The sequence below is a fragment of the Homalodisca vitripennis genome, unplaced genomic scaffold (genome assembly GCF_021130785.1).
Source record: "Homalodisca vitripennis isolate AUS2020 unplaced genomic scaffold, UT_GWSS_2.1 ScUCBcl_4509;HRSCAF=10721, whole genome shotgun sequence".
Classification (NCBI taxonomy): Eukaryota; Metazoa; Arthropoda; class Insecta; order Hemiptera; family Cicadellidae; genus Homalodisca; species Homalodisca vitripennis.
Window position 1 is genome coordinate 18,513 of NW_025780640.1, and position 15,151 is coordinate 33,663.

Consider the following 15,151-nt stretch of genomic DNA (forward strand, 5'->3'; position numbering starts at 1 on the left):
ATTTATGGCAGCATTTACAATCTATACACATCAGTCACAAGAACGTTTTTATATATTTACAAAGAAATGCTATTTCAAAGAATTCTAGAAATATCCATTAGTCCAATAAATTTAACAATATCACTTAGGACATTTTTCTGCAGGTGTCAATCATTTCTGGTCAAGGATAACAGAGATCTCACTTCTTATCTTGTACAGAGCAGTATAGTCATACAAGAAATGCTCAGTAGTCTACCAAAGATATCAATTCCATAGATAACAATGTCCTGTTACCTGTATCAAATGCTGCTTCTCCAACTTCAAGGCAACATCATTAATAAGCTAAAAAAGTAGTTGAGTAAAAAAAATTAGTTATGGCATGCTTGCTCTTCCTTGAACATTGCCTTTCCCTACCACCTCTCGATTAAATCTGAAGAAGCCCCCCACTTTTGCAGTATTTCATTTTTTTGTAACTTGACTAATGTTTTTTACTTAGTATTTGTAGAGTAGAAATAAAACTAACAATTGAATTAAATAAGATTGCGCTGTGAATCTTTCTAGATGTAGAATTCAATGGGATGGAATTAATTTATTTCACAATGGAAATTATACATTTTTTCTGAGCAGCCATATAACAACAGCCAATGCATACAATACAATATTTATAATAAGTTTAATTGCTTAATTCAAACAATATAATATTTGTAATAAGTCTAATTGCTTAATTGTAATAATTACAAATAAATTAAACAAGTTTTAATAAAATATAATTAGTATATACAGGCCTACTAGTACTGTAAGTCACACTATTATATTTATTAATGTTACTTCAATGTATCAGTAATATTGTTTATATATATATATAATTTATTGCATATATGGCTATGTGAATGTAAATGTATACATTTCCTATGTATCTCTATAAATATATGCACATGTATATTTCTTAAGTATCTATATAAATTAATTATGAATAAGTAACTTGAGTGGTTAATGGTATAGAGTGTGAATGATGTATTTGTACATACATATTGCATGTTAAGCAGTGAGTACAAAGAATATTCATTATTAAAACAGGTAATAAGAGTATCAAACATTTATTTTGTCATAACTTTGTAAATCTGTCCACATATTTTTACTTTATCTTTAATTGTGTTTAGTTCCATACACAGTAAGTGGTGTGTAGACACATTCTCAGACAAATGTTGTCATGTAGCCAATGTTCAAATATTACGAGAATAAAGATGTTTTCAATATTGAATTTAGCCCAATTTCACCTTGTGCTTAGTGCAGTGTCTGTAATATGAATCACCATGGCTGTGTTATGTGTAACACTGTACTTGTGGAACATAAAAATGATACTTTTTTATTTCAGCCACTATATTTTTTCTCTAAAAACCAAAAGGGTGAAATTATCAAACCAAATTTTTGAGAAAATTAGTGATTTACAGAGAACCAAAAGCGTATACCTCTCCATGGGATACTCTCAAAGAATAAATCTGAATAAACTCACAAGCTGGTGACTAGAGCCTCAGCAAGGGCGTAGACGTTGTGAAGGTTATAATGGGCAATTCCTCTCTGGTGTTTGGCTGACATGCAGAGAGTATGTGTGGAAAGGTAGCATCCGGCTATGGCGGGCGTGAATGGGGGGTATTCTAGTGATACATTGGGACAACTCCTCCCGGAATCATTCAGGAAGTTGGTTGGGTCATTCATGTCCTAGGGACCAAGCATGTCAATAGCTAAATATAAAATATCATTTTAAGATTAAGATTATATTATCACCTTGATGTTAAATAAAATAATCTGAATACAACAACCTACTCTGTTATATTGTTTATTTTTACATTTAGTTAAGAAATTGTGACACAGAAAATGTTTCAGGTGAACAAAATATTATATACAATATATTTGACTCTGCTTTTCATAAATCTTATTATTTTATACCTTGATGGGTGTAATTAGAATGCTGAATCCCACAGTTTAATCTTACACTATTGCAATTATAAACAGATCTATGATTTTTTAAATTCAACAAAAAATAAAACGTAATAATATTACTATTGTATTTTAGTACACATAAATGGCTAGCAAAACCTGGAAATAGCTATTAAGAAATTATAAAACTAGACAGTAAAAAAAATAAAAAAGTCTAGAAGAAATAACTGTCATAAAAAAGAATGCAAAATAAAAACACAGGAGAGTGATAAAAAAATACAGTTACTTTTGTAGAAAAACTTCAGTTTTATTAAATTTAAGAACACAAAATTTAGGGTTATTTCAAATACAACATTTTTATTGTAATACCTCTTATAGTTAGGAACTCTTCATGTGAAAGATTTTATTATATCTTACTGTCTTAATTATAATCAAATATAAATAATTCTTTGCGAAACAAAATTAAAATTTGTTTTTGATAGGAACGTTTATGAAGAAGATAACAGGATGTTTGAAAATTTGCCATTTTGCAGTAATACAAAATTTAGTATCTGCAATCTTATCGATTCCTCAGGTGGATAACTAACTACATTCTGTTTTTAAAATAAACAAATAATATTAATATTGTTCATAATTTTTGTACACTGAAAAATATGAACAAATATATTTTGTTTGTATAAAAAAATATATAAATATAGCAAATATAAACAAACTCCTACTACTTTCAAAAGATTTAATAAAAAGTCATTTTTTATCCAATTAACAATAACTATAGAAAACCAGATTTTGTTCATTACAGAGGGAAAAAGCCGGTTTTCAACAAGAGAGTTTTGGTACAATAGGAAGATCAGACTACCAAGTTAGAACGTTATTCCTCTCCTTGACGTGGACACAATAAAATGAACAAAAGTTGAATATTATTTCTCACTGGATACTGTCAACTGAAGAGAGTTCTATGTTGTTTGGTCTTCTGGTCAAGATTGGATAGTTATGTAAGAAAACTATTTAAATTTAGCTTCCACTTACAAGCCCAGTTCCATCAAAAGCAAATATTTCATGTAGACGACGTAACTGTGTTAACCAGTAATCCACAGCAGATCTCTTGAAGAAGTCGACATAAACTGTGTATTTCTTGTTCCACACCTGTACAAACATGGATAAACATAAGAAGTGGTTCTAGACAACAGATGGTTGGTGGGACGGGGGTTGAAGAGTATACAGAGATTGATTTTTTTTTGAGAAGGGACCGAGCCAGTATTGATAAACTGACGATATACTGATAAACAGTGTATCCAAAGTCTGACACTTTAGACTGTGTGGTCATCAGGTTTCAGTCGGGAATATAAATAACTTAAATAGTTTATAGAAATGTAGAAATAATCTGTGCTAAGCTTTTAAAAAATACTTCTTAAAAATTACAATTACGGTTACTTTTGATTAAAAGTAACTTCTGTTTTAGTGCCAGACATGAACAACATTACATTATGAGAAGTGCCACATTATTTTTTTTTGTTAATGTGTGAGAAATACCACCGATTTTTGGCCAAAAATACAAGAATTTGGGGGAAAATGTATAAAAATATTATTTTTGAATAAGAAATCTAAAACCTGTTTGTCTGGTTTTAAACATTAATACATTATGCATTGGAATATTTATAGAATCTAATACAAAAATATTTTTTAACATAAGGCTTTTCTGACTACATATAATTTTTACCCAGGAAAAACTATAAAAATTGAGTTTGAGTTGAATTAATTGTTTTTCAAAGTAGACTATCTCAGATTAAATTTTGTATGTGGTAGAGCATTAAAAGGCATACCCTAAGTCATATAAAAATGTAGTATTTCGGAAATATAAAGTGAAAAACTAGCAATTTTTTATTTCCTGTAGAACTTTTAGTAAAATCACAGAGTTTTAGTAAAAGAATTATGATAACTTTACTTATGAAAATGAATAAGTAGTGATTGTCTTATTGTGATCTTTACAAGATGGTGTACATGAAATAACATTAAGAAATAAACATCAATTCAATATATAATTTACTATATGAAAAAATCAAAATTGAAGTTTCAACTTAAATAACTATAAGAAAAGACACCTTACTTTAATTTTTAACAATTTCTTATCTATAGAGCAGATCATTACAATCAATATTGACATCAATAATATTTACAAAATGTAAATTCCAAATTTATTTAAAAAATAAAATGTTGGTAAGAGTTTGAGAATAAAGTTTTACAAACCCTCAGATATTACAAGAGCAAACTACGAACCAAAATGGCTAATTAGGACTTTTATTCTAAAAAATATTATTCCAAAAGTCTCGTAGTGCAACTTTGGCACTACTCACGCAAATATACTGAGTCACTTAACATGATCTCGAGTATTCTAGCGCATTTTCACCAGGTTGCATTACGAGGCATAAAAAGGATTAAACATAACAAAACCAAACACAAAATAATAGAACTTTATGAACCTTACAGAATTTGTCTGAAAAAATGGATATTGAATAGTACCAAACCAATATTGAATAGTAAAAATTACACATCTTGAATTCCAGTGATAACAAATGTTCCATGTCAACCAAGGGCATTTTTCAACTTAATGTTCATAGCCAAACAATCATTATAACATAATACCATAACAACGCTAAAAATATAGAAATCCACAAGGATTTAGAATAATAATATTATATAACAACAAAATAAAATAATATTTAAGAACATGTCATTGAGAGATACCAAATCATGAACGGAGAAAGATATAAAGTAGATAAATATAATTTAGACAAAACATTTTATACATAATGAATACAATTTATCTTTTGTTCAAACCAAAGGGCACCTTAGATGTGCTTGTTCTAAATTTTCGAACAAAATTTTGTTCAATCTTCAGGTACTTTGGAAATACCTTCCAGTGAATAACATTGCTCAAAATTTTGTTGATGGCCTAATGTATATTTTCAATTTTTGTTTTTCTTAGATTATTTGGGTTTACTGCAGCAGATGTGTTATGAAAAACACTCAACAAACGTTTTTAATTTTTTGTTTATTTATACAGAAATTAATTTAACTATGCATAAAAGTTATTATATTTATAAAATGTGGGAATATTTTCTCATGAACATACTAAGGTACACGATAGATACAAATCTAGTGGAAACGACGAAAACTATTTGAAACTTTTTATTATTTATTTCGCTAGCTCGCATTCGTATTCAAGCGAGAGATTATTCATCACAAAACATTATTGAGAAAACTGTTTAGCACCATAGTGCTTCCCGCATGGATATCGGGATTACTAGTCAAAGGGTTAAGTAAAATTATGAATGTACAAATGCATGAAGTGATGAAACGTTTTTAAAATAACTTAAAATATCTTAAACAAAAAAATATAATAGATATTAAAAAGTTTTGAATTTGAAATAATGTTGGAATAAATACTATTTAGATTATTTAGTAAACATAACCATACGCTGTACATTTGTTTATATTATAAGAATACACACAGATACAAAACACTAAATTAACAATGAAATTTTTGGGCAAGTCTATCATATGTTTACTTACCTTTCCCATAAAGGGGCGGTAGCCAGAAATGTCTGAGACGAAGACACGTTGAGCTATTCCCTCATCGTAAGGAAGGTACGTGCCTGGGAGCTCTCCTGTACCTATTCCTGGATCTATCTTCACCATGTAGTGCATCCCTTCCTTCAACAGCAATAAAAAATCAACTTGATTTTCTACAGTTTTAAATGTCACTTTTGCAAAGCTACTGAACGATTTAACAAAAAATGTATATATATACTGAAATTTTGTGTATATATATATATATATGTATGTATAATAATATATATTTTCTTGATCAGGAGAGAGGCAAAATCAGATTTGGAATGAAAAATATTAAGATCGGAGTAAATGAAATTAGCATAAATAGAGACTTTTTAGATAGTTTCGTGGCAAAGAAGACAAACTCAATGATGGCGTCGGAAATATAATTCACTTGAACCACAAGTGCTCATACAGGTGCAAAACCTACAAAATTGTGTGCGAAACCGTGGATAACTGCTAGTTTTTTTATATTTTAAAAATTTGTGTAAAACAAAATTAACAAAATAGTTGTAAAAGTCTATTGTTTGTGGTTAAGTACAAAACGTTTTTCCTGAAACAGTATTTATTTTTAATTGTATTTTGTCCTCTAGTTTATTCAAAGAGATTTTTTTATCATTTGATTATTTCTACAGTGTTGAAGACATTTTTTCTTATAAATCATTATAACTTTGGTAAAAACGGATTGGATTTTTTGGCATGGAAAATCTGAGAACCCTTGTTCCTAGGTTAAGGTCCATGACTTGGGTGTGATTTCAAAAGTTACAACTTTAAAATCTCTTTTAAATATTCATAAATCAGATAAACACATTGCTATGAAATTTTAATGCATATAAGAAACAAAAAAAACAACTAAAAACTGTTATTACAAACCTTGTGAAGCATATCAACGAAGTCTGGTAGTCCGTTGAAACTTTCATTGTCATAAGTGAAATCATTATTGTTTTTCATGTAATCTCGATCATTCCATTGAGTGTCCTGTAACAGAGTAGTTTCTTCATCATTAAACAATGAGTGCCAGGAAACTTATACAAGTTGTCATAAGAAAAGATGTTGAGGTAAGTTTGCGACAATGTTTTTCCAAATGATGGATTAGTACACCTTTCCAAGTTACTGGTAAGGATGCAATAACTACATTTTTGTGGTATAGCAGTTACTAATTCCACATGTTGAATGTACAATATAACATAGAAGCACAATAGTTTAAAACTAAACTTTATTTGCTCTTCTGTTGGTATGGTATCCTCAGAGACCAATCAAAACCTGTTTTCCAGACATCCAGCAAAGCATTCATGTAACCAAAGCTGATTTTCCCTGATATGTGATCCATATTCAAAGTCCGATATCCAATTTTCATTGAGGAAAGGTTATAGTAAGAAGGAAAAAGGTTTTAGTGAAAAAAAAATATTCCTGCCAAATTGCAGCACCATTAAAAAAAACTTAAATTCTTAGTTAAAACTTTTCAAGGAATAATAAAAACATTAAACAAGAGAATAACAAGGCCATTAAGAACATACTGTTCTGAACATACTGAAAATACTATTTCTTATTTTAATCCAATGACAAATATCCTGAATTATAGGATCGTTTAAGGGAGCACCCTGTATATAAATATATATATATATATATATATATATATATATATATATAAGCTTGCACATGCGTGAACACACACACACACACACACACACACACACACACACAAGCTGTTATCTATCTCTAGTTTGTGAAACCATAGAGCTGTCAATTACACAGCTTTCTACTATTGACTTAACAGAAGAGGATGAAGACTTACAAAAGGTATTTTGGCATCCCTGGTGCGAAGCCACACTTTTTTAGTCTCATTGAGTGTTTTATACCCAGACCTACAAAAAGAAACATGTATTTCTAAAAGTACAAAAATATATTTTTATCTCAATTTTAAAGATAATAAGAATAATATTACAAAAATTCATATTTCTTAGATAACAATGTCCATTTTTATGTTTAGTATAAAAGAAAATGTGATAAAAAAAGTATAATTACAGAACACATTTAAGTGATCTTTTCCAAATTCCTTTATAGAAATATGTTGAAAAAACAATCAAAAACAAATCTTTTGCATATACAGAGTGTTTTATGTAAGGTGTCTCAAATCGATTGTGTGAAAGCAGATTAATGTAGAATAGTGGAATGAATGGTTCCGTCTAAGGGTTTAATAAGCTGGGATGAACATTTCCTTAGCAAAAATGCTATAAACTCTTCATAATTGTCAGCAAACATACTTGTCCTGTAGCATTTATTATATAGCATTGTTGTTTAGCAGGGATTCAAATAATACGTATAGAAAAACAGTCCGAAGTTCTCTAATATTTTAGCCTCCAGAACCAATATTTACATTAATTAAAATACTGCTGATAAAATATTTCGAATCTCAATAATTAAAATATGAGATTTTTTTGACAAAGTTTGATTAAAAACAGTTTAGCAGCAAAGTAACATTTTAAATTATTGTAAAAATTTACATAAAAATGAAAAGTTTTCTCTCAATACAAAATACAAAACAATGAAGTAGTTTGGAGATTTTTCTTTTTACTAAACAAGTTACTGTTAACATCAGTTTATCTTTGGAAAACTAATTAGGCCCTACCTTAAGTTCTGACCTCATTCATAAATAACATAAAAGCACAAATCGTATAGCATGTTTTGTTTTCTTAAACTCCAATGTTTATATCTCATTGAAAAGTATTCTTTTCTATTAGGACCTTCAATACACATCATTAAAAAATTGCTAAAATTCGTTGTACTTAACCTTTTATGAATGCCTGTCATTTCAAATCAAATCTGACTATAACATAACCTTAAAAAATCTTCAGTGTTTGTTACAGCCGTAAAGACACAATTTTCACCAAACGTACAATGTTCGTTTTGGTATGTAAATGGAATGTATGATATAGAACCAAGCATGGCAGTTTGTTGGACACTACTCTTGCATCAAAAGTATAAATAACCGAGTTCGAATGTTAACCATAAACTATTTAGTAGAGGAAAAATTATGGGAGTTACTTTAGCTCGTTTATTTCTGCAACTAGACATAAGGCAAATTGTTTACAAACAATAAATTCAAGTGTGAATTAAAAAGATAAAAGGTACTATTTTGTAGTGATTTTCAACCAAACTTTAACTTTGAACATTCATAACTCAGAACCTAGTAATACTATTAAGACCAAACTTTTATACAAGATAAACACAAGTGTACTGATTTTGAGTATATAATTTTAGAATTACATAGACAAAAGTTGTTGTTAAATAAGCATTTTAACTTTTATTCTCAACCAGGCGTGGTTAAAAAATTCATAACTGGTCACATTATGGAGCTTTTGAAATTTTTATTTTAAAGGCCATTTATTGTAAACATAATTTAAAGTTATAATTTATAACACCGATTTAATTAAACAGATTTTGTTAATTTACCATGACCGGCACCTGCTCGTTGGAATGCGCAAACCACCAGACTGCTGAGGGTGGTGTTGCTACAATCATGCGTGGCCTGTTCGTATCCTTGACTGCAAGAGGAAGTCTACTAAATTAAATTTTGTTTTAATATATTTGACCATTTCCCATCATCTTTCTTATGTAGGCTTTGGACCTCCAATGGCAGATTTAACAATTGATAATTCATTTTCAAAATTGCAGTTTGATAGTGCCAAAAACCAGTACTTTTTCATGTTTACAGACACAACAATTGGTTACTGATTGTAAAAAGTTTGCTTTATGTGTCTAGATATAGAAATAAACAAGCTCAATTTTAATGTTACTCCCATAATTTTAGCTTATTAGTTAATTTGTAGTTAATGTTCAAGAGCGCTTTTGAACCAGACAGTTCATTGGTAGCGGTGTGACATCTAATACTTTATACACATTACATTAAAAGTGATGACAAAATATATGATCTTATAGCATCATTGAATAAAAATATTTTTAACATCGTAAGCTTATTTACAAAATACAATATACTTTTTGCGGTTAGTTTTTCTTTCTCGCTTTCTTCTCAATTTTGCAAGAGCTTTTCTAAACAGTGTCGCATTGTCTCAGCTCGTTTCACAAAATGTGACAAATGCAATCACAGCTTAAACTTTGGCTTCTCCACAATTAAATACTAGAGAACAGTCTAAAAATATTTTCATGTAATTTTAAGTTTTGCTACAACGTTTTTGGATAATACTACAAAAAATCTCTTAGCACTTTTAGCTAATACTAAAAATATACCACAGAATAAAAGTGTGACAGTTAAAATTTGTTCTCCAATGTAACGAATGTGTAAAGCACAACATTACCTGGAGAGGTGGAAGCCCAAGCTCCAGTAAGGGGGTAGGAAAGGGCGCCCCACAAGTGAAGTGAACTGTCTGATCACATCTGAAGGTGAAGGGCCCAGAAAGATGTAGAAGTCCAGAAGACCTCCAATAGTACGATACGTGATGCCAGGAGCAGGAGTCAAATCAATATCTGTAACAGAAATTCCTCAAGTCCAAAAAAGTTGGTAACAGTAAGCTAATTTATAAAAGATTTTTCTAATTTATATGATATTAAAAAATTACTGATAAAATTGAAAACAACTGAATATTACTTCTCACTTCTAAGATATATTATTTTTATAACCACATTTTGTAATAGTGCAATAGTGCTTTAGAAAATAAAGTAGTGGCTGCGATGGAGTTTAATAACACAAAAAGAAACAGAGCCTGTCATAGTATTTAATGGAACAGTACAAACTAAATCCTTTGATTGAGATGTTTAAAAGGAGTATGGTAGACCTGAATAGTCTGTTCCTATTTAAAGTAGTCTATTCCTAAAAAGGCATCATTAACTGACAGTCTAAAGAACAGGTCAATATTTTACAACATTGGGTGCTTTTATTACCATACATCTCTCAACCAATCAAATTTTATACAAACTGAAATTTCAAATTCTCTTTAGAGAATGGCAATAATATAACCTGATATTATTTCTAAAGGATTTCAAGGTGATCATCACTCCTTTCCCACATAATAGGGAGGTAAAGGCTCAAAAATACCAAGAGGGAAAATATTTTTAGTGATACAAAAACCTGAAGGTTTAATGAACAAACATATGATAAAAATAAAATGAATTTCTGATCACTAGGCCAAATTAATTACTTAAATTGTATTTCTTTCCCTATTTTAGGCAAGATGTCATTTTTAAATTAATTAAAACCATTTTTGAAACTTTAACCACTCCCAGAGGAAATTGTACAATAATTTTAAATTCATACAAATGTAGGAAAGGAGAAATAAAAAAAATTATATCACCCTAGATTTTGTAGTGGTTAACCATACTCAAAAAAGATAATGTTCGCAATCATAAAGTTCAAAAAACTCAACTACAAGTTACAGATAATATTGTTGGACATAGATTTGTGAAGTAGGAAGTTTCACACAAATACAGACAGACAATTAATTATATTCCATTATTGCATATCCAATATCAAATTGTAAACCCGCTAAAAACCAAACATGACATATCATCTACATCTTATACATTGTTTCCAAAAAAGTTTGAACAGCTGTTACTTAAAAAATATTCAATATAAGTAAACAATTAAACACATTCGCTCCCAAAGCTTACACAAGCTGACAATGTTGCATACCTCAGGTCTAGACACTGAGTCACTTGGGAGCCAAAGTGTTAACATTGTATAATGTATACTATAACCAAGAGCTATACAATATAGTGATACTTAATTTATGAACAAACACTCCAATTAATGAGAAATTTTTATTTTTGCGAGGCCTTTCGTGTTCAATGAACACATCATCAGACCCACATAACTGAAATAAAAGTAAAGTAATAATACAAAAAATTTAGACTTAAATAAATCACATGTCTTTAAAAATACAAAGAGATAACATTTTAAAGGTCAGGAAGTATGTCTACTGTATAAGTAAAAATTAATATTTAATTAGATTAAAGGCAGTAACGGTGAATTTTGGAGAGGTCCAGGCTAATTACTTTCAAAATAATTTTGGTTCTTCTGCATAAAAATAGTTTCTTAAGCACCAAGGAATTTTTTGTTTTTGATTTCTTTTAATAATTTTACTTTTGAAAACCAGTGTCCAGTATGAAGTGCATGTTTTGCCATGGCCGATCTTTCCTCTTGTTGATATTTTAGACATGCTTTATGTTCCTTGATTCTCTTTTTTATCTTCCTTTTTGTTTGGCCAATGTATTTTAAATAAATTATAGTTGTCACAATTAATTTTATAGATTCCAGATTTTTCATCATCATCTATTTTATTCTTTAGTTTCCTAATATATTTTTTAGTTTGATTTTGGAATTTGAGGATACATTAATACTGGCATGTGTTTTAAAACTTTTAGTAATTTCTGTAGTTAATTTGCGTTTAGTCTGATAAAGAGTTGTTCTAGAATTTCTTTCAATAATTTTCTTTTTATATTTTATCATGTTGTCAATCATTTCAATTTTGTAACCATTAAATAATGCAATTTCTTTAATTTTCTTTACTTCTTTTTTATAATTTTCTATTGACAGAGGGGTATGTAAGAGCCTGTGGATTAAACTGTGAAAAGCTGCTCTTTTTGTGAATGGGGATGAAATGAATCAAATAGGATAAATCTGTTGTTTTGTGTTGACTTTCTATATATATATATATCAAATTCAAAGTAGCCAGTTGTATTTTTTGTAATTAATAAATCTAGATATGGGAGTTGATTTTTATGTTCTACTTCACAAGTAAATTTTATAGAAGGGTAAAATGAGTAGAGAGAAATAATAAAATCTTGAAGATTTTGTTTCTTGTCAAAAACAGCAAATATATCACCTACATATCGCTTCCAGATTCTTGGAAAATAATCCATTGTTTCTTTTGCATGAGTTTCAAATTTACTGAGAAATATGATGGCGATAAAACATTAAATAAATAGTTACGATCTGATTAGATGACTAAAACAACAATGTTCTGTTTAACATATTATCAAAATACATACTAAATGTTAATAAAAACACTACTTTTTCCAAAAACTGTTTATTTTTTGGACGAGGCCTTTTGAAACCAAAGGTTTCATCTTCAGGCAACTCCACAAATAAATATTTACACATTGTTTGCTACAATTAATATTAAAATAATATATGGTGTAAAAATGTAAATACAAAAATTTTGGAAATATTTCAGCCAGTATGAAAAATTAGATTTGACTAGAGTTTAATTTTTGAATAAATTGAGAAGAAAGAAGATTGGAATTTTCAATAGGGCCCTCTTCATTGTTCATGAGTTTTTCTTTATTTCTGTTTATGTATAGTGTTTACCAAGCATTCAAGTTCATTGGTTTTGTTATTTCTTTTATTAATTTTAGATTTGTAATTGATGTTCTGTGTCCTGATTCAATGCAGTGCTTGGCTACAGCAGATTTGTCAACTCTTCCATACTTTGTGTGTGATAAATGCTCTTTAAATCGTGTTTTTATTGTTCTTTTTGTTTGTCCAATATAAATTTTGTCACAGTCATCGCATCCAATTTCATAAATTCCCGATTTACTATCATTTGAAATTTTGTCCTTAGGGTTTCCTAAAATTTGGGATAATTTTTTGCTTGTTCTGTGAGTGTTTTATTTGTATGCTTTTTAAAAGTTTTGCATATTTGGTTTGAAAAAGTGCTGTATGTTGTGCAAATAAATTCATGTTTTGTGTCTTGAGGTGGTCTTAATGTTGTCTTATCTTTTCTACTTCTTCTTTTTAAAGCTTTTTTTAGTATATTGTCAATGAGTTGTGTAGTGTAACCATTGAACATAGCAATATATTTGATGTAATTTAGTTCTTTCTTGTAGTTTTCTGTTGAAAGTGGTGTATTTAACAGTCTATAAATCATTGAATTAAATGTTGCTCTTTTTTGTGCAGATGGATGGTTAGATTCATTGATGATGAACCTATCTGTATGAGTTGGTTTCCTGTAGATATCAAATTCAAATTTTGTTTCATTTCTAATAACTAATACCTACGTATAAAAATGGGATACTATTGTTTTGTTCAATTTCATATGTAAATTTAATGGTAGGGTAAAACAAATTTAGAGTTCTGATAAAATCTTGTATGTTTTCATTTTTGTTAAATATTGCAAAAATATCATTGACGTATCGTATCCATTTTCTTGGGAAATATGTCATTTTAGATTTGGCTGTAGTTTCAAAATAGCTCATAAAAATATTGGCAATAAAACATGAGAGAGGATTTCCCATAGCCGTTCCATCAATTTGGGTATAGTAAGATTCTCTATATTGGAATGTGCTCTGATTCATACATAAATTCTCATGAACAATGAAGAGGGCCCTATTGAAAATTCCAATCTTCTTTCTTCTCAATTTATTCAAAAATTAAACTCTAGTCAAATCTAATTTTTCATACTGGCTAAAATATTTCCAAAATTTTTGTATTTACATTTTTACACCATATATTATTTTAATATTAATTGTAGCAAACAATGTGTAAATATTTATTTGTGGAGTTGCCTGAAGATGAAACCTTTGGTTTCGAAAGGCCTCGTCCAAAAAATAAACAATTTTTGGAAAAAGTAGCGTTTTTATTAACATTTAGTAATATTTAAGGAATTTTCCAATTGCTCCAAGAGTCTACAAAATAGATACTGTCAAAATTGTTACCACTGTGCCACTATAAGGGTGAAACCAGTTTAAAAACTCTTCCCTATAACACCACAAGGACATCTAATTATTGTTATGGTTGAGTCAGAATGCTGTCAATGACCAATCCAATTGTCATGGTGATGCAGCATATTGACTAGCTCAAAATTAATTTCATCGATTACCCCATCTGATTATGTATATTGCAGAGTCACCCACCCTTTTAACACAGATATCATAGTGTATAACCAAACAAATCAAGCTAGTGATTATCTATACAGTATGGATGTGTTGATTCAAGCTAGTTCACTATTCAGAGATAGCGTCAACACTGCATTGAATCGCTCCAATTACCCCTCCCCTAAAGATGGAACTAGCTAGAAACTACTAGATGGCAGCGCTGATTTGCAACTTTAATCTCTGCTTTATTAATGTGTTGTCAAATGTTTATAACAATGTATTTGAGACACAGAAATATTGGAAAAGAGCTTGAATAAAACTTTGGCATTACAGACTGACCCATTGCATTACTGTTGAGAAGCATCACTCCACTGCTGTCACCTGATTCTTCCATAGCCAGGTAGAATGGGTGGCTGCCATACAGGTTGGTCTGTAAGACAGATTAGTAAATATCAGTACAGTGTCTATAGCTAACCTGTCCAAAGGGAACTCAAGTCCAGGACAGCAGAATCTGATGTAGCTGCAAAGTTTTAGAAATAAAATTTTAAATTATCCTAGACTATGAGGACGTTTTCACATACAGAATACAGAATACAGAATACAGAAAGCTTTATTCATAAACGTCAAGTTTAGAACAGGTGTCAAATACAAAATAATATAAAATGAAAATCAATACAATGTAATGGAAATCAATTGCCTTTAGTTCCTTGTAAGTTTTTAACAGTTGTTGCGACAATTTGCATGTTCAAGGAATTCACTGATTGTGTAAATTGATTTCTTCACAAGCCAGGAATAC

The 15,151-nt window shown here is 29.4% G+C and overlaps 1 protein-coding gene across 1 annotated transcript in view; it reads right to left on the reverse strand.

Annotated features, from left to right (window-relative positions):
* Positions 1–15,151, reverse strand: part of LOC124372977 (lysosomal alpha-glucosidase-like) — a gene marked incomplete at both ends in the record, with an annotated part of 41,532 nt that overhangs the window by 12,821 nt on the left and 13,560 nt on the right. Inside the window, 7 exon segments of the mRNA XM_046831383.1 lie at positions 1,493–1,698; positions 2,944–3,060; positions 5,488–5,628; positions 6,400–6,504; positions 7,322–7,391; positions 9,843–10,011; positions 14,695–14,785. Coding sequence (XP_046687339.1) covers positions 1,493–1,698; positions 2,944–3,060; positions 5,488–5,628; positions 6,400–6,504; positions 7,322–7,391; positions 9,843–10,011; positions 14,695–14,785 — 899 coding nt within the window.